This window comes from Pelodiscus sinensis, chromosome 1 (assembly GCF_049634645.1).
Source record: "Pelodiscus sinensis isolate JC-2024 chromosome 1, ASM4963464v1, whole genome shotgun sequence".
NCBI classification, from domain to species: Eukaryota; Metazoa; Chordata; order Testudines; family Trionychidae; genus Pelodiscus; species Pelodiscus sinensis.
The window spans coordinates 305,189,499-305,213,582 of NC_134711.1; the positions used below are offsets into that span (position 1 = coordinate 305,189,499).

The 24,084-nt window shown below is 46.3% G+C and overlaps 2 protein-coding genes, 1 long non-coding RNA gene and 3 other non-coding genes across 58 annotated transcripts in view; 1 reads left to right on the plus strand and 5 right to left on the minus strand.

The window, feature by feature from the left end:
* Positions 1–4,010, minus strand: part of LOC142826547 (uncharacterized) — a 50,945-nt gene extending 46,935 nt beyond the window's left edge. Inside the window, exon 1 of the long non-coding RNA XR_012900749.1 lies at positions 240–4,010. This is a non-coding gene — a long non-coding RNA (uncharacterized LOC142826547). The remainder of the gene's footprint in view (positions 1–239) is intronic.
* CEP295 (centrosomal protein 295) overlaps positions 1–9,173 on the plus strand; it is an 83,673-nt gene extending 74,500 nt beyond the window's left edge. For all 4 annotated transcript variants that reach the window (XM_075919302.1, XM_075919300.1, XM_075919301.1 and 1 more), the window contains 2 exons: positions 4,555–4,654; positions 8,745–9,173. In XM_075919302.1, coding sequence (XP_075775417.1) covers positions 4,555–4,654; positions 8,745–8,783 — 139 coding nt within the window. In that variant the 3' untranslated portion in view covers positions 8,784–9,173. The remainder of the gene's footprint in view (positions 1–4,554; positions 4,655–8,744) is intronic.
* Positions 9,174–19,873: 10,700 nt separating this feature from the next.
* Positions 19,874–24,084, minus strand: part of TAF1D (TATA-box binding protein associated factor, RNA polymerase I subunit D) — a 42,941-nt gene continuing 38,730 nt past the window's right edge. For 35 of the 50 annotated variants that reach the window (XM_075919319.1, XM_075919321.1, XM_075919353.1 and 32 more), the window contains 4 exons: positions 23,980–24,051; positions 22,994–23,498; positions 21,946–22,028; positions 19,874–20,135 (listed from right to left, as the gene is read on the minus strand). The gene's annotated coding sequence lies outside the window, so the exon portion shown is untranslated. Of the gene's footprint in view, positions 20,186–21,945; positions 22,029–22,619; positions 22,712–22,993; positions 23,499–23,979; positions 24,052–24,084 lie in introns of all 50 variants that reach the window. The other 15 variants (XM_075919336.1, XM_075919340.1, XM_075919312.1 and 12 more) reach the window with 15 other exon arrangements.
* LOC112545908 (small nucleolar RNA SNORA25) lies at positions 21,763–21,895 on the minus strand. The gene has a single exon (XR_003089497.1). It is a non-coding gene; the product is annotated as a small nucleolar RNA SNORA25 (small nucleolar RNA).
* On the minus strand, positions 22,409–22,529 carry LOC112543721 (small nucleolar RNA SNORA32). Its single transcript, XR_003086938.1, has one exon. It is a non-coding gene; the product is annotated as a small nucleolar RNA SNORA32 (small nucleolar RNA).
* On the minus strand, positions 23,193–23,333 carry LOC142826628 (small nucleolar RNA SNORA8). The gene has a single exon (XR_012900860.1). It is a non-coding gene; the product is annotated as a small nucleolar RNA SNORA8 (small nucleolar RNA).

The following is a 24,084-nucleotide window of genomic DNA, read 5'->3' on the forward strand; positions in this document are numbered from 1 at the left end:
TCTGCTGAGACTTTGATATGTTAAAGAAGAACAATCCACAACTGAACTGTCTAAGCATACTGTATAAAGATTCCCTGAATCTGTGTGTCAGGGCTGCTTCACTCTTGGAAGTGACAGCCTGCATGCATGCATCATAAAGTTTTCTCTTTTAGGTTTCTTTCCTGCCTCACTGATTTGACCTCCAGCCTCGGACCCTTCTGGGGGCTCTGTACCCCAGGGGAGCGAGATTTCCCCCTCACCTCATTCCAGGCATACCTCCGCCTGAGGATGATTTTGTTTGAAAAGACTCTACAGCCTACAGAGGAACACGGGAAACCGCAGCAGGAACACGCACACCCTCCCCCCTGCCACCCAAAGCTGTAACAAGGCAGAGAGCCTCACCTTCACTCTCTCTCCTACTTCCTCCTCCCTGAAAAGCAGGGGAGAGACGCATGGCAGTACGAGGACCCCTGCTAATAAAGCAGTGGGAAGATCCTCGCATTCCGCACCGGGACCAGTGTGCACTGCTTCCAAGCGGTCCCAGGAACACTCTAAACACCCGGCTGGCACTGCTTCAAACTGTGGCACTATTGAAAGCTCTGGCACCACTGAAAGCGGCGGCACCGCTTAAAGCCTCAGCACCACAACACAAGAAACCCCATACATCTAAGCCGGCACTGGCTACAACTGCGCCCCAGATCTCCACACTGCCACCGGCAGCAGACAGTGAGAAACATCCTGATGAGGCTGCTACAGAACAGCCCCAGGCAGCATCTGACACTCGCAGCCGGCAACAGCATTCATGCCTGCCTCCCACTGACTGCTCACCTGGGAGGTCTTTAGCAAGAGAGTCCCCTCCCAGGTCTATATCTCCAATGTCCTTTCAATGTGCTTCCTTACCTGATGATTACCGGCACGTGATATATTCTTTGAGGTACGCATCGCCAAGGAGGTCTCGCTCTTACTACTATAGGGCTGGACCACAACAAAGCCCATGGCACTCCTACTGGCCTTATCTACCCCCACCTTACCCACCACAATGGGGGCCTGGGATCGCTGGGACCCATATAGACACTGGTCCTCAGTCCACTCCACACCATCCTGAAGGAGCCTGCCTCAGCCACAGGGCCCTACCTCCTGGAACACACGCAGAGGAGGAGGAACAAATTTCAGACAACAAATCAGACATTCACTCAATAAATATCACACACTCTGACAATCTAAGTGCCCAACAAGACAACTTGATTATACCATCAGATACCCTAGCGATTGATGACCTCAAACAATTTCAAGAATTATTCAAAAGAGTAGCAACAAGTCAACATGTCTCCCTCCAAGAAGTACAAAAGAAACAACACCACCTGCTAAAGAACCTGCATCCTACATTACATAGCAAGATTGCCCTACTAATAGACGAGGCAATCATGGAAACTTCAGAGGATCTGTGGAAGACACCCACATCCATTCAACCAACTAATAAGAAGATTGACAAAGTACTTCGTTCCACCAAAAGACAATGTTTACACATCCACAAGCAAACTTGACTTTCTGTTTACACATCCACAAGCAAACTCTTTAGTTGTCGAATCGGCACAGCAAAGAGCAAAGGACTGGCAACACAGACAAGGACCTTAAAAAGCTAGACTTATTTGGCAAGAAAATATACTCCTCTTCCACCCTACAACTAAGAGTATCAAATTATTCTGCTCTCATAGCAAATCATGATTTCGACAGTTATTTGAAGTTAGAACTGATACCACATCTTCCTGAGTCCAAAAGACCTATCTTGAAAGCGAAAGTCCATGAAGGCCAGGCGATGGCTCGCACCACTCTTCAGACTCCAGTGGATGTTGCTGACACTGCAGCCAGAACTACAGCTATGGTGGTAGTGATGTGCATAACTTCTGGCTACAGTTATCCGGAGTTCCCCAGAGAACTTCAGCCCGAAGTAGAAGACTTGTCATTTGACAAGCAAAAATTATTTGCCGCTTCTACAGATGAAATGCTCCACAACAGTAAGAATTCAAAAACCACACTTCACATGTTGGGCTGTACACACGCATTACAAAGGCAGATGGTACATCCCATATAACACATATGGACAATACAACCGACCAGAGAGGCCCTATGAAGACACCAGGCTGAAACAACGACTTCGGAGGAGGTGCCGTAACCAGGGCCACCCACCAACTACTCAATCCTCTAAGCAGCAAATTTGAAGATGTGGTTGAGGGTCTGCAAGACCTCCCTCATGATCTAGCAACAACGCAACATGGCCACCTTTTTAACCCACAGTTTACTGCTTTTCCTTCCACAGTGGGAATCTATAACATCAGACTCACAGGCTGGGGCGGCTCCTGTGAGACCCAGGGCAGTTCCAAATTGAGGGGCAGGTTTGAGTGGGAAGGAAAAAAAATCACTTCCACGGCCACCTCTCCTAGTTCGTTTCCTCTCCGGCAGCCTCCCCGAGGTGCTTCAGCAGGGAGGGTGACTGAACCTGGAGACATGCATTACTCCCACCCCCGCCAGCAGCTCAGTACAACTTATCCCCGTTGCCCCTTGCCGTGGCTCTGCGGAGAGGAGCTAAAAGGCGGTGAAGTGGCACAATAAGCTTTGCACAAAAAGAACCGCCCCTGCCCCCCCGGATCAGTGATGTAGTGGCGGGGGGGAGGGTTGCCCCCGAGCGCCATGCTAGAGGGGCGCTGGGATGGGATGGGAGTGCACAGCCATACACAGTGAGCCTGGCACTGGTGGGCCACTTGCTCCCTGCAGAAAGCCACCAAGGCAGGGCCGGGCGGCGGAAGCAGGGCCTTCAAAGGTAGGGTTACCGTATTTCCTGTGCCTGGCTCTGGGGAAGGGGCAGTGGGTTAGAGCGGGGGACCTGAGCGTGCCTGGCTCTGGAGGTACTTATAATTTTGTTTTTAAAAGGGGGGTACTTTATTTTAAAAAGTTGAGAAACACTGCTCTATCTTACCGCCATCTATCTAGGTGAAAGACCCCGAATATATGTGAGTTAACTGTACTATCTGGATGAAAGCTCCCAGACAAAAATACTAACTTTGCCTTAACTCAGTTTTTAGGAAGTGGCCTGTAAGTCTCTTGTGTTACAGCCAAGCTGCCAGTATAAACCTACTGTAACTCATTATAATCAGGGCTCGACAATCTATGTAATCTACTTGCCCATGGCGAGTAGATTACAACTCGGAAGAGCCAGGTTCGGACGATCTGCGCATGTGCAGATCGCCGGACAGCGCGGCTGGCAAGCGGGTCTCGCTGCAGCTCAGCAAGCCCTGATTATAATAAACCTATAATCAAAACCATAAGGCAATAATAAATGTATATATCTATAGGCAAGGAAGCAGGTTAGTTCTATAGGTTACATCGCCACCTCCAATCCCTGGTCTGATCTGTCAGGCTACTTCCTCCCTCCAGTTTCCGCTCAAGTATTTCTCCAGTTTGGTGCTACCTCTATCCCTTCACTTGCACTCTTATACTTGTCTTTGTTACATATATATGAATTTAATTATTCTCCAGTCAGCACTAAGTGTTCTTATGTAACAGGGATATACCCAGGAATGGGTCAGGGCCCACCCACTTAACATACAGGCCCAGCTGCCCCTAGTCCTCTGTCTGCTCCCACTGGCGCGCAGGGGCTTGCCCTTCTCCAGCTGGTGCTCCAGCTGGACCAGGGGAGACGGTTTGGGGGCTTGCCTTGTTCCACTCACCTCATGCTCCTGCTAGGAAGCGGGGTTGTGGGCTTTCAAGCCTCCATGCCCTGACCCCGCTCCCAAGTAGGAGCACCAGGTGCACAGACCAGGGCAAACTCCTGGAACCTAACCTCCCTCCCGCCAGCATGCAGATCAGGGCAAGTCCCAATGTACTGACCCTGCCTGCCAGGCCCTCCTGTCAGGGAGGCGGAGCAAGGAGGGCAAAATGGGTGGGGATTGGGAGGGGCACATTCTTATAGCACCCCAGGGCAGATCATCTATCCCTCCCCCTCTTCCAAGGCCAGCTTGGGGGAGGGCGGCATCACTCTTATTTCCTCCCTCCCTCTCCCCCCCCCCCTCCCTCCCCCCGACATCATTGCCCACCTACCTGTCCCAATCTGGCTATGCCACTGTTCTGTAATGCACACAGTATGCATGTGTAAGCTTCAATTTACACAACTTTTTCTGTTTATACAGTTGTCATGTGGTCCTTAATTTTCCCAGTAAACATTACTTTTAGCATTACAAGGCTGTACGTTTATTACACTAACTTTTCCTTGTACCAAAAATCTAATGCAACATATTCCATGAACAAAACATAACCTTTTATCTAGCTAGCAGTAGCTTTATTTAATCTGATCTATGTAAGAGGGAAAAAAATGGCAAAACAACTCTCGTGCTAGGGAAAGTTAGGCCAAGACCTAACTGTTGCTGCATCTGAGCTCATTCGCTATCCGTAATTATAAATTATTTCTGTTAAAGTTAGTGAAAAGAGTTTTGACATAGTCAGTGTCAAACTCTTTTTCCCTTTCTGTGGTCTGTTTGAGTTGTTACAATTGAAATAAACACATTTTTTATTGTTTGGCAGACTTTATAATCAACTAGCTGAAGTGAAAAGCAGAAAGGAAGAGAAATCAAGACAAGAAACCTATGCTAAAAACAGGGAAAAGGCCAAAGAGTTTCAAAAGGTAACTGCATGTGGTAAAGTATCTTCAACCTCTTGGCCTAGCATTTCCCTATTTTAATGCCTGTTGTTTTGAGCAGTTCTAATTGTACTGAACAATCTAATCTGTGCAGTCCCTTTTTTTGATGAGCCTGCTATCTACATAGTATTGCTAAAAACTGGAGTTCATCTGAAGATTTGGATCTTACGTTTTGAATAACTACTTGCAGCAACTTTTGAAAATATTGTAAGCATAGTTGGTAGTACCATCAGTTAAGGTTGTCTGAGATTTTCTATTATAAGACACCCATTTTCAATTGCTTATAATAACTGTTTGGCTGAAATTGTTCATTTTCTGGTGTAACCCTCTTGCTAAACAAAAAAAAAATTAACTTGTCAGTCAAAACCTTTCAGCTGTTTCTGAGAATGAGACTAGAGGAAAATATCATTTTGACATGTTAAAACCCTAGTTACCTTTTCTTTAAGAAGTTCGAGTAGCTTCGTGATTTTAGAGTAGGGACTCAATTTGGTAGGAGCATGGCTTTTGAGTTAGCCAATTGTCATTCTAGTGAAAGGTCACCCAAAAGTAGCCAAGTTTGATAAGTTGTTTGATAAGTACCAAACTTGATAATCTGTGGGGAGTGTTTACCAAGGTCTTTTTTAATGAGCTGGTGGTACCATGTACTTTCAAGTTATGACCAGTACCAATTCCTGTTCTATACCTGGACCAATTGGTGTTTTGCTCTCAGCCCTGTTCATGCTACGTTCTATAAGCAGGGGCCAGCCTGCTTTGTTTTAGGCCTTCATCTTACTACATGACTGTCATGTCTGCTGAACAGAGTCAATTTCAAATATTTACACAATTTGCAACAGTCTTCTCCACACTCACCTGAAAAGTGATTCTGTTTCTGAGAATAAAATTGTCAATACCTTCAGAAATGATGTTGGTCCCTCTCTGGAGCTTTGCATGACACCCAGTGACCCTAACATAACTGCCTAACTGGTACTTATTGCCTCCTTGTTAGGACCATGCCATAAGTACATGCAGTTTCTTTCATCTGCTGTCGAGGATGCTACCAAGGCAAAGTTTGAACTTGCATTAGGACTGGAAACAGAGGAACTTCCAAGTGTTGGGGCTGAACTGAGAGGTGCTGAGCCAGATCAGCCAACAAAGCCAGCGCCAAAGAAAAAGACAAGTGGCATGCTGATGCTTCTAAGTCATGGGTTCCCAAACTGAGGGGCGTGCCCCCCTGGGGGGAGGGGCAATGCAACCCAGCCCACCCTCCCCCATCAAGTTTTGCTGCCCCAGTCAGTTCCTTTTTTTTCTCCCTCTCCTCCTCCCCCCCCCCCCCCCAGCAAGTTTTGCTGTGCTGGGGGGGTGGGGGGTGTCTGAGGGTTTTTCAAAAAGGGGGCGTGATGCCGAAAAGTTTGGGAACCACTTTTCTAGGTGAAGGTTACACTGAAAAGGATACTGATGAGGACAATACTGTGGAAAATGAACTAGATAATTACTTCAGGGAGCCTTGCCCTTCATTGGAATGCAGTCCACTGAAATGGTGGAAGATGAATGCCCCACGTTTTCCAAGGCATGAAAACTAGCAAAGAGTAACCTGTGCATTCCAGGAACCTCTGTGCCTTCAGAACATGTTTTCTGGCACTGGCCTTACTATTAATTGGCTTTAGTCCAGGCTGAGACCAGACCATGTAATCATGTTATTTTTTCTTAACAAAAGTAAAAAATAGAATTGCAAGTGTAAAGTGATGTGTTGTGGTTTTTGATTTGGACAGCTCAGGGATACTATGCACAACAGACCAGCTGACCCCTGGCTCCAGGTGGCGCTGCCTCTTCAAAATGCAAAAAGGGGCAGCACCTCACAGCTGAACCAGGGGGCAGTGCTGCAGCTGTGTGGCGCTGCCCTTTGAAGTGCCCACTCTTCCCCCCTCCTTTGTTGCTGGGGGGTTAATTAGTTGACTGACTATCCGATAAGCATTTGCTTATCAGATAGTCGACTAGTCTTTAACATCTGTTTCGGTCTTCACCGAGAAGTCTGGAGGTGTGCCTAACGTAGTGAATACAAGCAGAGAGAGGGTAAGTTTAGAAGATAGGATACACAAAGAACAAGTTAAAAAGCACTTAGGAAAGTTAGATGTCAGCAAGTCACCAGGTCCTGATTAAATGCATCCCAGGATACTCAAGGAGCTGATAGGAGGTATCTGAGCCTTTAGCTATGATCTTTGAAAAATCATGGAAGACTGGAAAAGGGCAAATATTGTGCCCATCTATAAAAAGGGGAATAAAACCAACCCAGGAAACTACAGACCTGTCAGTTTAACGTCTGTCCCAGGGAAGATAATGGAGCAGGTAATTAAGGAAATCATATGCAAACACTTGGAAGGTAATAAAGTGATAGGGAATAGCCAGCATGGGTTTGTGAAGAACAAGTCATGCCAAACTAATCTGATAGCTTTCTTTGATAGGATAACGAGCCTTGTGGATAAGGGAGAAGCGGTGGATGTCATATACCTAGACTTTAGTAAGGCATTTGATACGGTCTCGCATGATATTCTTATTGATAAACTAGGCAAATATAACTAAGATAGGGCCACGATAAGGTGGGTGCATAATTGGCTGGATAACGGTAGTCAGAGAGTTGTTGTTAACGGTTCTAAATCCTGCTGGAAAGGGATAACAAGTGGAGTTCCTCAAGGGTCTGTTTTGGGACCCGTACTGTTCAATATCTTCATCAATGACGTAGATATTGGGATAGAGAGTACGCTTATTAAGTTTGCAGATGATACCAAACTGGGTGGGGATGCAACTTCTTTGGAGGATAGGGACATAATTCAAAATGACCTTAGCAAGTTAGAGAAATGGTCAGAGGTAAACAGGATGAGGTTTAATAAAGAGAAATGCAAAGTGCTCCACTTAGGAAGGAACAATCAGTTCCATACATACAAGATGGGAAGCGACTGTCTAGGAAGGAGCATGGCGGAAAGGGATCTAGGGGTCATAGTGGACCACAAGTTGAATATGAGTCAACAGTGTGATGCTGTTGCAAAAAAAGCAAATATGATTCTAGGTTGTATCAACAGGTGTGTTGTAAGCAAAACTCGTGAAGTCATTCTGCCGCTCTACTCTGCACTAGTAAGGCCTCAGCTGGAGTACTGTGTCCAGTTCCGGGCGTCACATTTCAAGAAAGATGTGGAGAAATTGGAAAGGGTGCAGAGAAGAGCGACAAGAATGATTAAAGGTTTAGAGAACATGACCTATGAAGCCAGGCTTCATGAACTGGGCTTGTTTAGTTTGGAAAAAAGAAGATTAAGGGGGGACATGATAGCGGTTTTCAAATATCTAAAAGGGTGTCACAAGGAGGAAGGCGAAAATTTGTTCCTCTTGGTTTCTGAGGACAGGACAAGGAGTAATGGGCTTAAAGTGCAGCAGGGGAGGTTTAGATTGGACATTAGGAAAAAATTCCTAACTGTCAGGGTGGTCAAATATTGGAATAAATTGCCAAGGGAGGTGGTGGAATCTCCCTCTCTGGAGATATTTAAGAACAGGTTGGATAGACATCTGTCAGGGATGGTGTAGACGGAGCTTGGCCCTGCCTTGAGGGCGGGGGGCTGGACTCGATGACCTCTTGAGGTCCCTTCCAGTCCTATTATTCTATGATTCTATCTTTAATCATAACTCCCTCTCCTGCACCCCATCCACCATCCCTGACCCCCATGTCCTCCATAGAACTGCAGCCCTTGATCACTTATCAAAATCTTAGTGTGGCCCCCAATGAAAATTATTGCCCACCCCTGAATTAGAGCATGTACTTCCTGACTTTCTGGAATGGGGAATAATAATAATATTTACTGTGCTTGTTCCATTATTTACATAATATTGCCTGGTGCCAATATACACTGATGTATTTGAGCATTCTGAATACCATTTTTTAAATATCTCATTGTCTGCCTAATCCAATCTGCTGTAGTGGCATGTATTCAATACTGCATTGAATCTTAATGCCTTCCCTATTAAGCTTTTAACTTATTCATACAACTGTTATTTAGGAACTTCAAATCTAAATCAATTTGCTAGATACTTAAGCATCTGTTTTTGCTTACAGAAAACATTGGAAAAACTACGAGCCAAAAAGACTCCTTGAACACCAGATCCTTTAAGAGACTTCTGGGAATAAAAGAAGTGCTTGACTCCTTTCTCAGGTCAATCCAAGAAACGTATCAGAAGGCCAGAGTCACATTAAGCAATACCATTATGTAACTAATGTACTGAGTTTTTATATAGGTGAAAAATTGATAATTTAAATAATGTAGCAACCTAGAGTGTATTCCCAAGATTTGAGTGATAACCACTACCCAAGCTTCCCTAATTGCAGATTTAGTCTGCCAGTTTAAACTCCATTTCTACTTGTATTATGACTCAGATTAACCAGCTCTAGATTATTGTACAAAAGCTTTTTTAATTGAGGAAGGTCTGCACTTAAAAGTGAAGAGTAAGGTGAATCTTTTTAATAAAGTTTTGTAATGAAACCTGGGATTTATGTGCAAGTGTCTATTTTATTGGAAAATCAAAGGATGCAATTTTCGCATTTGCGTAGTCCCTATTGATTTAAAATGATGGATGCAAACACCCTTTCAATGACACTTCAGGGGAGAATATTTCAAAAATGGAAATGGTGGTTAGGCCTATTACTGTTAATTTCAATGGGAATTAAGCTGCCATTTTTATCTTTGAAATTTTCAACTTAGACTCTTTAATGCCTCTTGGTTTTGAAAATCTTACCAACTGTGTTTTACTGAAACTTGAGTCCTGTGATACAGAATGGTAAACAGTATACTCTGGAAAGGCTGTAGGGGAGCTATGCTTAACCACACTTCCCTGAAAAGAAAACAACAAGTACTATAGGACTGTCTTGATGAAGCCAGACATTCAAAGTTAACTTAGATTTTTAGATGACTAACTACAGGAACAAACTTTCTAAGAAAACTGCCAGGTTTCTCTTGGCGTCTTGTGATTTAGTGAAAGTCATGGAGAGGTCATGGCAATAAAAAAGTAGCAGCCTGTGTTCTGTCCATGACTCACTAAAAATACCCCTAAAATATAGGTGCCAAGGGGTATTCCTGCAGATGCTCCTGCTGCTCCGGGCTAGTGCCTGGGACCAGCTTCCTGGGGCTGTCCAAGCAGTGTCCAATATGGGAGCAGCTCAGACATCCAAAGGGGCTGGCCCAAGAGCAGGACATTAAGCCTTGCAAGAGAGGAGTGGATGTGACAGACACATCACAAAGGCCTTTTGCAGCACCTCAACTTATTGGTCAAAGGAAGTTGAGAGACAGTGACTTGAGTCAATGACAGCAGGTGCAAGTAAGACAGTCTGCTCATGAAGACATCAAAAGCTGCTCAATGTGCCATACTCAGTTTTATGTAGATGTATAGACTTAATGCCAGAAGAGACCATTTGATCATTGAATCTGATGCCACTGCACATCATAGGCTTCCTGTCTGGTGCAGTAGTGAGGTTTGGATCAAAGTATATTCCAGAACAGCTTTCTGTCTTTAGTGGAAGACATCAAGAGGTGGAGAAACCACCCCTTCCCTTGATAGTATCTTCATAAAAGTACCTTACACTGATGTAGCTTATTCCCCTTACTAAACTGCTACCAAACACATTTGACTAAGACTGAGCCCATAGTAAGGGGATTGTATCTACTCTACTAGTACTAGAACTCTACTAGTACTAGAGGAAACAACCCCCTGTTTGCCAACATTCATGCTGCCTTAGATTGAATTAAAACAAAAAAGTCAAGCTTTTGTTAAGAAGGGAAATTGTCTTCACACTAGGGATGTAAATGAATAGTTGAGTATATGATTAACCAATAAGCCTAGGCTTATCGGTTAATCTTGACTACTCGCATTTCCCTCCCTTGCTGCCTCTGTATTAGAGGGAGCAAGGTGGGGAGAGCTGGGGAGGGGGGCTGGTTTAAAAGCTAGTTCCCCCAGTACTGGCTCCGCAGTGCCACCTGCTCATCCCTCTGCAGAGGTGGGGGGCAGGAGCAGCTGCTGCAACATAGCAGCCTCTGTCCATGGAGGGTCCAGGCTTTGTTACCCTGACCTAAGATATAAAATGGAGGTTATGTTGGGTTCCATTTTTTTTCCCTTGACAGTTAGGTTTTCCCGCCAAAACAGCCTGAGGAGAACCTTTGCACTCCTCCCTAAACTTGTGCACTCCACCTTTTCAGATGCGCACGCAGTCAACAGGTGCACTCAGCACGCTGAATTTTGCATGTCCCCTATATTTGCACTCAGCATGCTATCCAAGTTTTCCTGCCTTAAACCCTTTATAACCCTATCTTGAGGAGAACTTTAGTGGTTCTCACTTCCTCCGGCGGGGGGGGGAGCCCATGCGCGCCTGGGATACCCCCCCGCCGGCTTCCCCCGAGGCTTTCAAAGCCGCGGAGGGGCTCCGGCGGGGGGGAGCCCATGCGCGCCTGGGATGCTCCCCCGCCGGCTTCCCCCGAGGCTTTCAAAGCCGCGGAGGGGCTCCGGCGGGGGGGAGCCCATGCGCGCCTGGGATGCTCCCCCGCCGGCTTCCCCCGAGGCTTTCAAAGCCGCGGAGGGGCTCCGGCGGGGGGGAGCCCATGCGCGCCTGGGATGCCCCCCCGCCGGCTTCCCCCGAGGCTTTCAAAGCCGCGGAGGAGCTCCGGCGGGGGGGGAGCCCATGCGCGCCTGGGATGCCCCCCCGCCGGCTTCCCCCGAGGCTTTCAAAGCCGCGGAGGGGCTCCGGCGGGCGGGGAGCCCATGCGCGCCTGGGATGCCCCCCCGCCGGCTTCCCCCGAGGCTTTCAAAGCCGCGGAGGGGCTCCGGCGGGCGGGCAGCCCATGCGCGCCTGGGATGCCCCCCCCCACCGGCTTCCCCCGAGGCTTTCAAAGCCGCGGAGGGGCTCCAGCGGGGGGGAGCCCAGGCGCTCCTGGCGGCTTTGCTCCCGGTGCCTCTGGTCTGCTGGAGATGGTCCCCAGCAGACCAGAGGCACCGGGAGCAGACCATCTCCAGCAGACCAGGGACACCGGGAGCAAAGGAGGCAGAAGGGCGCTGGGGTATAAGATGAAACCCTATCTTTTAATTAAAAAGATAGGGGGTCGTCTTATACGCCCAGTCGCCCTATACGCCGGAAAATACGGTACATGGTTTAGTCCTGAACACACCTGTCTGTTTTATTCTGGGATTAGTTGAACCTAGTGGTGATAGATATGTTATACCAGGCCGAATCTGGCTTCTGACAGAGACATTCCCTTTACCCTTATTAATCCACCAAATTGGCCATAATCTCTAGTTTACTTGAAGTCTCCGAGGTAACCGCTCCCTGAAAACAGAGGCTACTCTGCATCCCATGGACAGCCTCCCCCCTGCCCTGCAGCAGCCTCAGTCTGTGGGGAGCTCAGATCCCCTGCACACAGGAGCTGCTGCCACCCCATGCTGCTTCCTCTGTATTAGGTGCAGCAGCATGGGGCAGCAGGTAGTAAATCTGCATGGGAATCTGGTTTTTAAATTCGCTCCTTTCATGGACCAGTTGCTGCCTGGCATCCCCCCGATATTTTATGTAGTTACTCAACTATTCTATTACTTGATACCTAAAATCTCTACTTCCCATGTGGTAAATGACACTGACACTTTGCCCTCAGATTCAGTGGTGATGGGCACCAAGTGAAAACCTTAGCTAAACAGCTCCTGTTGTCCACATGGACAACTGAAGGTCAATGGAGGAATGTCATGGGGTTGCTTGTTCCTTTCAGGGGTGTCTGGCCAGGCAAGATATGGGATCTAATTTGAAGGGAAAGAAACTATCAGCTGCCTTATCTAGGCTGTCAAACACCTAGGCCATGTGGACTCGGTGACAAAGAGAGGCTCTTGGGGGCAGGAGCAGACCCACATCCTGCTGAAGTCTCTAGATCCGTGGTCACCAATCTGTCAATTGTGATTTACTGGTCGATCGGGAGGGCTCGACCAGTTGATCGCGAGGCGTTCGGGGCCCCCCAATTCCCTCCACTCCGAAGAAGCCCCACTACCTACCTCTGAAAATTGAGGTAGTGCCGGCTTCCCGCGGGGTGAGGGTAGTCCGGCAGCTGCGTGCCACTCCTGGGGTTTCCAGAAGTGCGCTGCCTGCTCCCCTCCTCCAGGTCTGTGGTGCGCCAGGAGGAGGTAGGAGTCCCGGAGAAAGACGCATACTGAGGTGGAGGGGAGGAGAGGCGCACACCAGGACTCCTACCTCCTCCCCCACAGAGCAGGGGAGTCCTGAGGGCAAGCTTGGGCCCGGAAGTGGAGGGAGGAGTCCCAGGGGGAAGCGTGCACTGGGAGGAGGTAGGAGTCCTAGGGTGGGGAGGCGTACACCAGGGCTCCCCTCCTCTGCGGGGGAGGAGGTAGGAGTCTGGAGGGGAAGTGTGCGCTGGGGAGGAGGAAAGAGTCCCTGTGGAAGCGTGTGCTGGGGGGAAGCGTGCACTAGGGCTTCCCTCCGGGGAGGGGGAAGAGGAAGGGAGGCATGCACCGGGGCTCCCCCCCTCAGTGGGGGAGGAGGTAGGAGTCCTGTGTGGAAGCATGTGCTGGGGGGGGAGAGTCCCTGGGGGGAAATGTGCACTGGGGCTTTCCTCCTTTGCGGGGGAGAGGGGAGAAGTCCTGGAAGGAGGCTCTTACCGGAACTTTCCTCCTCTGGGTAGGGGGGGAAGGCGCATGCTGAGGATTCCCTGCTCAAGCCAACACTCTGCTCCCTGCCCCCGCTGGCATCCTGCCCTGCCCAGCACCCTGTCCCTTTCCACTGGCCCTTGCCCCAGCACCCATTGGCACCCTGTCCCAGTACCCTCTGGCACCCTTCCCCAATACCATGTCCCTTGGGGCCACATTAGTGAGGCTTGTGGGTGTTTTGGAGTTTTTATTTTGCATCTCACTTGTGTGGCCCCAACTGACTTTTTCTGTGGGTTAGCGATCCCTGACTCAAAACAGATTCCCTGCCCTTCTCATAAATAAAGACAATGCAGAAACTTTTTGGCTACAGCTACATTGGCAAGATTTTGCGTAAATACTTTTAGCGCAAGAGTTTTTGCGTTAAAGTATTTGCTCAAGAGCGCGTCTACACTGGCATGTGCTTTTGTGCAAGAGATGTGCTTTTGCGCAAAAGCATCCGTGCCAGTGTAGACGCTCTCTTGCGCAAGAAAGCTCCGATGGCCATTTTAGCTATCAGGCTTTCTTGCGCAATAAATTCATGTTTCCTGTCTACACTGGCCTCCTGCGCAAGAACAGTTGTGCAAGAGGGCTTTTTCCTGAGCGGTAGCATCAGAGTTCTTGCACAAGAAGCACTGATTTCACACATTAGAACGTCAGTGTTCTTGTGCAAGAACTCCCCACCAGTGTAAACAGGCAGCATGTTTTTGCGTAAAAGCGGGCGCTTTTGCACAAAATCGTGCCAATGTAGACACAGCCTTTGCGTTTGACACAGTATTTTATTTAAAAATGAAGCCTGGCCAACAAACTCCCAATTGGAGCCAAGCCCCCATCTGCCCACAGCATCATAACACTTGATCTGAACCTATCATACACTGGAACCCCCTGCCCTGAGCCCGTCACATACCCCAACCCAAATTCCTGCACCCTCATATCCACAAGCCTGTGGCTTGCTTAGTACCCTAACCCAATATCTGACCCCAACACTGCCCAGCCTGAAGCTCCCTCCCCGACCCAGCATCCTTTTCTCTACCTCCTCCTGCATCCAGATTTCCTCCCAGAGCTTGCATCTCTCACCCATTCCCACACCCAAATCCTTCATTTCCACCCCAGAGCCCACACATCCTCCCTCAACCCAGCCAGGGTAAGGCTAGACTGCAGGAGTTTTTCCAGAAAAACTCATCTGCATCCAGGGATGCATTTGTTCTTCTGCTTTTTTTAGTGGAAGAGCAAACATGATCTTTTGGTCACCCCTGTATTCCTCTTTCCACGAGGAATAAGGGGGCTTCCAAAAGAAGAATTTTTTTCTGATACTTGGTCCAGTCTAAACAGGTCAAATGTTGGAAAAACCTCTTCCTACAAAAGAACTGGGGGGGGGAAAGCAGCAGTATAAGGGTAGGGGAGAGCAAGTGATGGAGGAGGAGGAGAATAGAGAGGAACGGGGGGCAGGTAGATCTTGGTTTGTTCTGTCATTTACAAAGTGATCTTGGGTGTAAAAAGGTTGGAGACCACTGCCCTAGATGGTAAGATGAAACTGATGGAAGTAGAAAGAGGAGAGCTTAAGCCTCAAGCTCAGCCAATCAGCATTAAGACTCAGAGGGCTGGGAAGCATAAGAGTTCCTCCCCAGATAGCCCAAAGGATGGCTTCCAGTCACCAGTGGGAATCATGGTCAAAGCACTTCCCCTGCCCTAACTCTTTTTTATGGTTTCCATAAACAAGGGCTAAACTGCAGTCCCCCGGGGGCCACTAATAAGGGGGAAGCAGGGAAAAGGGAAACCGAACCATAGAAACCCAATGTTCCCAGTGATTGTAAGGGAAAAAATTCTCTCCTAAAACTAGTGTTTTCTATACTGTCAATGTGTCCAGCACCACGTGGATCAGGCTGCAGAGATACCAAACCTCTCAGGCTCTTACCTTCTCTACATGGGCTCAGTCTTCTAGCAAAATGGGTAGGGGTATAACAAGGGACTTGGAGGGAGATTGAGGGTCAGTTCACAGTGAGCTGCTTAGAAAGCGAGTGGCTCAGGTTCCTCTACTATAAGGCACACCAACCCATTCACAGAACTCTTGGTTCACCACTTTGGCTAATGAAGTCATACAAGCAATTCCCTCTCACACTCCAGTTCTCCTGTATCACCACCCACAACACTCCTGAAATGGATGAAACTAGATTATGAACACCAATCATCACAAAAAAATTCTTCTGATACCAAAGGACCAGCTGTGTTCCCAGGTCAATTTAGAACTCCTCTCTTGTACAAAAATCATGCCATGACCATCATTTAGAATCTAAGGCTATGTCTACACTTGCGGCATCTTGCGCAATAAATATGAAAATTAGGCCAAGCCTCATACCTAATGAGCTGCCATTTTTGCATAAGAGGCTCTTGTGCCAGGAGCTGTCTACACTGCCCCTTCTTGTGCAAGAAAACCCCTCTTATGCAATGCTGTTACTCCTGAAAATAATCAGCGTAGCTGCATTGCGCAAGAGGGTTTTTCTTGCATAAGAAGGGGCAGTGTAGATAGCTCCTTCTGGCACAAGAGCCTCTTCTGCAAAAATTGTGGCTCATTAGATATGCAAATGAGGCTTGGCAATATTCCATGCTTAGTCTCATTTGCATATTTCACACAAGAAGCTGTGAGTATAGACATAGCCTAAAGGGTTATAGGACACAAAGAAAGGATGAATGTTAAAATCGTTAAAGAATCAAATCATACAATCGAAGAGTTCTTGGTTAAGCCTTGTAGCAGTGATGCCAGCTTAAACCTTGTTTTGGGTATGGCCACCGCTTGGCTGGATCATTCTGTTCTTTGTTTACAGGAAGAGTGAGAAACCTGTGGTCTGTGGCTTGCCTTATTCGGAGATGCTTCCCACCCACTCACCAGTGGTGCAGCTGGGGGGTGAGCACCAGTTCCCCACTTTGAGGTGGGGGCAGAGGGGAGATTCCAAGCCACCTGGGCCTGATCTTGGCAAGTTGCAGGCCACATTCAGCCTGGGCGCTCCACCTAGCAAGGGGAGCACGTGGCTCTGGGTGCTACAGAGAGCACAACATGCAGAGTCAGATAGGCACCCCCCATCTCCTCCCTCCCAGACTTCACACTGCACTTGCATCCACCCTCCCAGACTTCACACCCACCCTCACTCTCCTCTGGACTCTGCACTCCCACCTCTTACATTCTGCCCAGATCCTGCACCTCTATCAACTCCCCAGCAGCACCCTCCACCACACTCAGTCCCTCATTTTAGAGCCCACAAAAAAATCTAACCTCCTCTGCCCAGGGCTGATGCTTCATGGAAGGAAGGTGTCTTTTTTCATACTTTGGAGCTGAGGGCCACATCTGAGAGGGCTGTTTTGGGGGGAGGGAGGGGAAGAGGTATTGTCAGGTCAGTGATGGTGGGTTTTTTTTGCTTGGTTGTGCTCCTTGATTTTTCTAAGGGTCATAGGCTGCTGACTCAACAGGCTCCCCCACCTCTGCTTTACAGCTTCAGTTTGCAGCAATAATCCTTCAGTGATAAGGATTTAAAACAAAATAGAGACCTTCCCAGAGGCTTGCCCTGTGGAAGGAATCCCATTGTTCTTCTAGAACAGTTTAGCAACAAGTAGGCTACGTCTACACTGGCGTGAGCTTGTGCAAAAACTCTTTAGCACAAGAGTTCTATGCAGTGTAGACACAGCGGTAGTGTTTTGAGTCACAGAGGCAGGCCCCATTCCCTGTGTGACTACAGGTAGAAACCATTTCTCCCATTTTAGCCCTATGTTTGCAGAAATGCTCATTAGGCCTGGATTGGTATTTCCCACAGCCTATTTGTCAGTCTAGTACTTTCATTTAACCTGAATGCACCCTTCACCATGCACTGGCCAGAACTTCTAACAGTGGTTGCAATATCATCCATTCACTATTTCAAGTGCCAGACTGCAAGAAAAGATTTCTCCCTGTACTCACCTAGATGGGCCTGAATTTTCCACAGGTAGTAAAGTCCTACAGTTAGGCCACACCAAATCTGTGATTTACCCTATCCTGACCATTGTGATGACACATAAGTCACCACCTCCCCAGGCCAATAAGCTGGGGAGTGCTGCAACAAAGCCTTGTGATGTCACCCAGCCCTGTGCTGCAGGGCCCTGTCCTTCCCTGGCCAGCCCTTTTGAAGGGATCAAACAGGCTCCACATGGAAACATGGCAAGCTACTGATTGTGCCACTTAGTTTTACAGTTAAACCCAGTTAGCAGCCCTTCCTTTGGGAAGGGAGAGTAGCTGTGGCACCTGTGACCCACTTTGAAGGACAGTAGGAGAGCAATATGCCTCTACCCTCCATTAAGTGTCAGCAGCAGCTGCATTGCTAAAAATTAATGATAGGTGTGTTCATGTGCACTTGTGGGTGACAGCTGCCAGCCTTATATTAAGTGCTGCAGTTACTTAGGCTGCATTTCTGGCACAGAATCATGGAAGTGTAAAAATAGTAGAGCAGTGGTCTCCACCCTTTAAGTTTCAGATAAATTAAAAAAAGTGAAGTGCAATCGAAGATCTACCTCAAACTCAAATACCCTGGCCCTGCCTCCTCTGTGACCCCGCCCCTGCTCCGTCCATTCTCTCATCCTCCCTCACTTTCACCAGGCAGGGGCAATGGGTTAGGGATGCAAGCTGTGGTCTTGGATTAAGGGATTTGGAATGTGAGGGGCTCTGAGCTGAGCATGGGGCAGGCAGTTGGGGTTATCAGAGGGGGTTCTAGGTGTAGGCTCTGGGAGGGTGTTTGGATGCAGGGGTGCTTGGGGCTGGGGGAGGAGCCGGGAGTTTATGACTGGGGTAGGGTTTCAGGATGTGGGCTCGATTGGACACTCCTTACCTCAGGTGGCTCCTGGGTGGGGATGCAGTGAGGCTAAAGCAGGCTCCTCCCTGCCCTGACCCTGACCCACTCCTAAAAGCAGCCAGAAAACTCCATCCCAAGTCCTGCTGTGCCCCCTCTCTGCTCTGTGGAGATAGGACACAGGGTTGGAAAGGGGCCCCTTGACATCAGTACCCCCTCTTCTCCCTTCCCTGCACAGCAGTGTGGGAGGGGCAATTGAAATGCCAGCACTTAATAGCCTCTTTGCCAAATCAGTAAAGATCACCTGTCAGAGGCTCCAAGATCTATCAGTAGATTCCGATCTACTGGTTGGTGACCACTGTAGTAGGGACTGAGTGGTCATGCAATCTACACCCAAGTAATAACTGGACCATTCCTGACAGCTGTTTAACATGTTAAGGCTCTAGTGACAGTCTATGAACTTCGTAAGCCATTTTCCTTCTAGCAAAATGGAGATTATACCTTAAGCTGCCTGTCTACATCACACTTTATATTCAACCTCTGCAGAACATGCAATTACAATTAATTTTGCTAATGTACAATTGCTGTCCCAGTGATCTAAATACCCTGAAGCAAACAGCTTGACTTTGAGAAGGAACCTTAGAATAAACTAGACATAAGGGAGAAAGCTATTTCCAGGAAAATGCTGTAAGTTTATGTAGAGCAAGACAACTCATTATACGAAGTTGGACCTGTGAAAGTCCATTCTACAGCCTTTTCCTCAACACAACTTGCTTCACTTTCAAAAGGGCTGGATTAGAAAGCTTTTAGCCTCAGACTACCATAAGTCCAGTTAGAAACTTACCTAAGACCACATTTAAGATGTAAATGCAGTAAGTCTTTAAGCTACAATGTGTTTTGCAATGAATTAGTGCTAGAGTGAACTACTCTCAGCTGGATTAATGTTAAATTTTCCTCAGTGTTGCTTGATCAATGTATCTTCTGTTCCATTCTAACATGAGGCATTCAAACTACGTTTTTCCTCACCAATTATTCAGAGCTAATATGGTGGAACACATTTGTCTAACAAGTAACAAGTGGGTCAGCTTTTTACAACAGAACATTTTTACAAATGAACACTGCAGGAAAAAATGGGGAGTTAAAATGGGTGTTTCATTAACATCCCATTTTACAACTTACATTCCTGTGTGTGTGATTCAAAGCTTCATATTAAAATACACAACTTATTTTGAAAAGTCATCTTCATTAATATATGGAAGATGCAGCATCTTTAGTTCAAGCTAATAGTTCTTCCCCCAGCTCAGCAAGTTGCTGCTTGAGCTAAGTCCACACAAATCAGCTCTTATCTACAAACTCAAATCAAATTGGATCCCATCTGCAGAGTTAGCTCCTGGCAGGACCCCCACCTCCATGTTTACCTCCACAAGTATTGGAGGATCACTGCTCACACTGGCTGGGAATTGCCATCTGCAACACTTCCCACTGCTTGCATTAACTGTGAACAGCATTTCACAGCCAATGAAAGCTGCGATTCTCCAAAATCTGAGGAGATGTATGTATATATGCAGGGACTAACCTGTAAGCAATTTTTTTAACTGCACACAGCTGCCTTACTCAATACTAGATCAACAATAAAGGAAGGTAGCAGATAGGCCAAATGCTTCATTTTAAAGAACTCATTTCACATTTTAGTGCCTACACTGAATAAGAGACACCACAGTTTGCACACAGTAATTTATTGAATGATTCTCATTTATTCACAAATACATTTCAGGATCATAGTTCAGGGCTCACAACATTCACCTGAACCAAGTCCATATAGCAGCAGTTCATCCTGAAGTTTCCTGTCAACTGGAAGTTGACTCATTCTATTAAATCCTCCAAAATATGAGGTTTAAAAAAAATGTGATGGGTAGCATCCAGTGAAGAGATGCAATCTCAAGACATTAAGATTGTCCATGGCTTAGGGAGGTGTCTCAGACCTAAAAAATTAAGCATATATTCTTCAGGAAGCATTGCTGAGTTTGGTGATCTAACAGGCAGAAGATACCAAGTTAGTATTCTATCAGTATATATAATTAGTCATGTCAGCTATTATACACTATTAACCATGTAAGACTTAAGTTACACTTACTTCCTATAATAAAGCATTACATTTATTAGTCTGGGAGCATGCTTAATTCCAGACAAGTTAGTGACAGGTAAACGAGGCATCCTTTGAGTCCTAAATCTATACAATAGAATTTAAATTCTGTCACCCTCTGCAGTGTTGCAGGGAAGACTCATCAAGTCTATCCAGTGCAGCTGGTTGGTGAAAATACTTATGGAATCAGAAATGGACTAAATACAGTAAAACTCCATTGGTCCGGCACCATCAGGAACCCAGAAGTCTTGGGACAGCCGGACAATTGGAGCTGCTCTGATTCAGCGGCTGCTGAAACTGACCAGTAGCTAACTCAGGGACGCCTGCGGCAGAGCAGCCGGGGTGCTGCTGGGTTGGTCCTACAGCACGGAGGGGCGGTTCTACGGCAGCTGCTGAATCGGGGACGCCTGGGGCGGAACCGGACTATTGGAAGGGGGGCTATGAGGGATCTGGGGTGGCACGGCCCCCAACCCACCCCAGACCCATCATAGCTCCCCCTTCTGATAGTCCGGCATATCTGATGATCCAGCACCCCCTGGGTCCTAAAGGTGCCAGATTATCAGAAGTTTACTGTAGGTTGAATGAACACTGTTAGTGGGAGAATATATGTGAAACACTCCAGACAAAATAAGCCAGTAGTGGTAAATAAGATTTTGGGGTCCATTCAAGAGCATCTGATTTGGTCTGCACTCAGCCTATTGAGTGGCTGTGATTTAAAAGTTGACCCGCTCTTAAAAAGCAACTGTAGGTAGTGGTGTATCAAGCATGAAGGAATATTATATGCCTAAGTGACGGCTGTTTAAGAAGGCTAATTCTGATGGCAAGCTATGTAAAACTGTGATAGAAGACAAGGGAGGACAAGTACGGAAACTCTTCTTGAATAAAGGATGGCTCAATATAGCTTACTCAAGAAGTCACTACAGCCCCGGTGCTGGAAGTAGGGAGGTCAAATTACGAGATATATTCTTTCCCAGTGCCTCACCATGGTGCTACTACATGTTTGAGGTTCCCACAATCAATGATTAGTGGATATTTGAAACCTCACCATCTACACGTTTTCATACAAATCTGCTTTTGCTTCAGTGAAAGTATATGGCTAGGTTACCCAGAGCTGGCTTTTGGTTGAGAGATCAGCCACTGAAATTGCAAAGTATGTGAAATAAATTAATCCAGGTGAGCTTCCAAGGTTTTTAGGTTCCACAGATTGCTCCAAAAACAGGATGCGCAGCTGGGACTTAAAGACAAAAGGGCCAACTGAAGTAATGTACACCAGAAGCCACTTTCCATTATATTTTAAAGTTTGTTTAAACTGTTTCTTCCAGTTCTGAAGACAGAAACTTGGTTGAAGAAATTCAGTTCTGAAACTAGCACAAATATTTTCCCATGAATTGGCAGTCACATTGGATCTATAATGTTGAAGTGGAAGAGGAAGGGGTGTGCCACTAAATCAATAGCCTGGCTACATTACTTATATCTCCTCAGGAATAGGCCACAGAGCACACTGAGTGCTTGTGGCATCCTGCAGAGGATTTCAATATTAGGTCATTGCGTTAAGAGCTGCTGGTTTCACAGCCATGCAAACCCTCTTTGAAATGACCTTAAGCATAGACCTACTGTTGGTTATCAGAATTGCTGACATGCATTATTACCTCTGCAATATAGCTCAAGAGTTTTCCATATCCAAGTCACTTCCTGGTCTTCATTTGGAATGTGTGTCAGTGACTGTCAGACACTAAGGGTTTAAAGAGTTGACAATTTGGTTAGTATAAAGTAATAAAATACAGCTAAGGGAGAGATGCCTTAATATAAACGGCGGGAGGGTGGGCGGCAACAACACTACTCAGAGGCAGTTTTCTTCAGTTACATTTAAATGCAAGAGTCCTGGGATAAACTGCTCTTCAGATGACTGAGGAGCTTCAGATAAAGATCTGTTTTTACTTCATTAGAAATATTCCATAGTCAGGGATTTTTGTCTGAAAGATGGTTTTAAGCTCATTTACATAAGCTTCTGCTGCAATCTGACTATTCTGAACAGAACAAACCTACATAAAAAAAGATTCGCCAAGTATTTACACAAAACAGGAATTGTGATTTGAAAGTGCTCATATCTCATATTGTTTCCAACAGATTTAGTGCCACTAAAGTAGCTGTGCCAAAATCTGATGGAGTTACTTTATGGTCATGTCCACAGCACACCAGAAATGGCATTTCCTAGTATCCTTGGTAATGACCACTGATTAAACCAGATTCCTAAGTAATACTTGAGCATTTAAAACATGTGGCAGAAAAGGCAAGAGTTGTCACACAATGGTGTAGATAGCACCTTAAAGCTCTAAAAATGAAGCTAAGCCCAGATGTGTACCAGAACAGCCATCCTGCAGACACCAGTTTATTTAATCTTCACAGTTAGAGGCACTAATTAAAAAACACATATGTAAGAATTATTCTAAATTTCAGATATAGGTAACAATCCAAAATTAAGCGATTATTTTGCCCAATTAGAGGACTGGCTTTTGTCTTTGATGCTTAGAGCACACCATAGCAGAATTTCTATTTTATTCTAGCCCTTTGATTGCAGTTTCTGCACATCAGACATTCTCAAAATCTGTTGCGTTTTGAGTTTTCATACTGAATTGTATCCAATTATATACTTTCCAAATTGAAAGTTAAGTATTTCAGCTGTTTTAAATCTATTACCTGCCAAACGAGTTGGTGTCATGATACTGTCTTTCCAACTACTCTTTCGTCACAATGAAATGTGGTCTGCGTAGTAGCGGAATTAAGTCCCCTTTAAAAAGAAAAACAGTTAATGGTGCATTTACTGACCAGCTGTAGAGGGCTCTTATATTGTATGGAATCTAAACGTGGATAAATTCTATTCCTAAGCATAACTCAAGTTTGTGTCAACAGTAATACCAGGTTTCACAAGCACACAGCAGCATGAAAACCAACGATGCCAAATGCTGAATTGCTATAGCACTGTGTTTTGAACATCCCATCAGAAGAGTGCTGTTGGATGCAGATACCTTGCAGTGCAGTTACAGTAGTATTTGTAACAACAACTTCTATGAATTATAATAGAAGTAGTTAGACACCAACTAAAACTAGCTACTGTTAAGTCACTACAATCTGCAGTGGTTCTGAGACAAGATCCCTGGATTCTGCAACACTCCAGCACAAGGAACTGGAACTTCTGTAGCAACTGTTTCCGATTTAATGAAAATACATGTTACTTGACATAGATTTCATGCTTCCTCCACTCTATTTTCAATATGTTGTATATTTTTTATCTTGGTGTTTACCACACTTCAGAAGATGAGGGTTTGGGCAGTGGTCATAGAAAGTTAAGTCTGAAATACTCATTCTGCTAACGTTTAGTAAACTCATTAATGTTGCTTATTTTCATTTCTGAATTAGCAGCCCAGGAAATTGACACCTCAAAACTATGGTTTCAAATTGTCTGACAATGTAGATATGTCTCGTCTTTGCAACCATGAAAGTTAGAAACCATTTTTAGAAGAACACTCAAGTTTCACCAGCAAAGCCTGGGTGAAGAATTGATTTCACGGTTTCTGAAGCTGCAGTAAGAGAACATAAGAACCGAGTTTTAGTTTCAGCTACAGGGGAAACTGAAATTAACTTGCTGAATCTCATAAAGTCCAAGCACAGCACAAGTCACTCACTAAATCATACCCAGCAATTTTTCCGTTCTGACAAGGTTTTCAATCCATGTTGAGCGTTAGATAAGCTAGTGCCTACAGGACAGAAAATGTTTTGCTTAGTGTCGA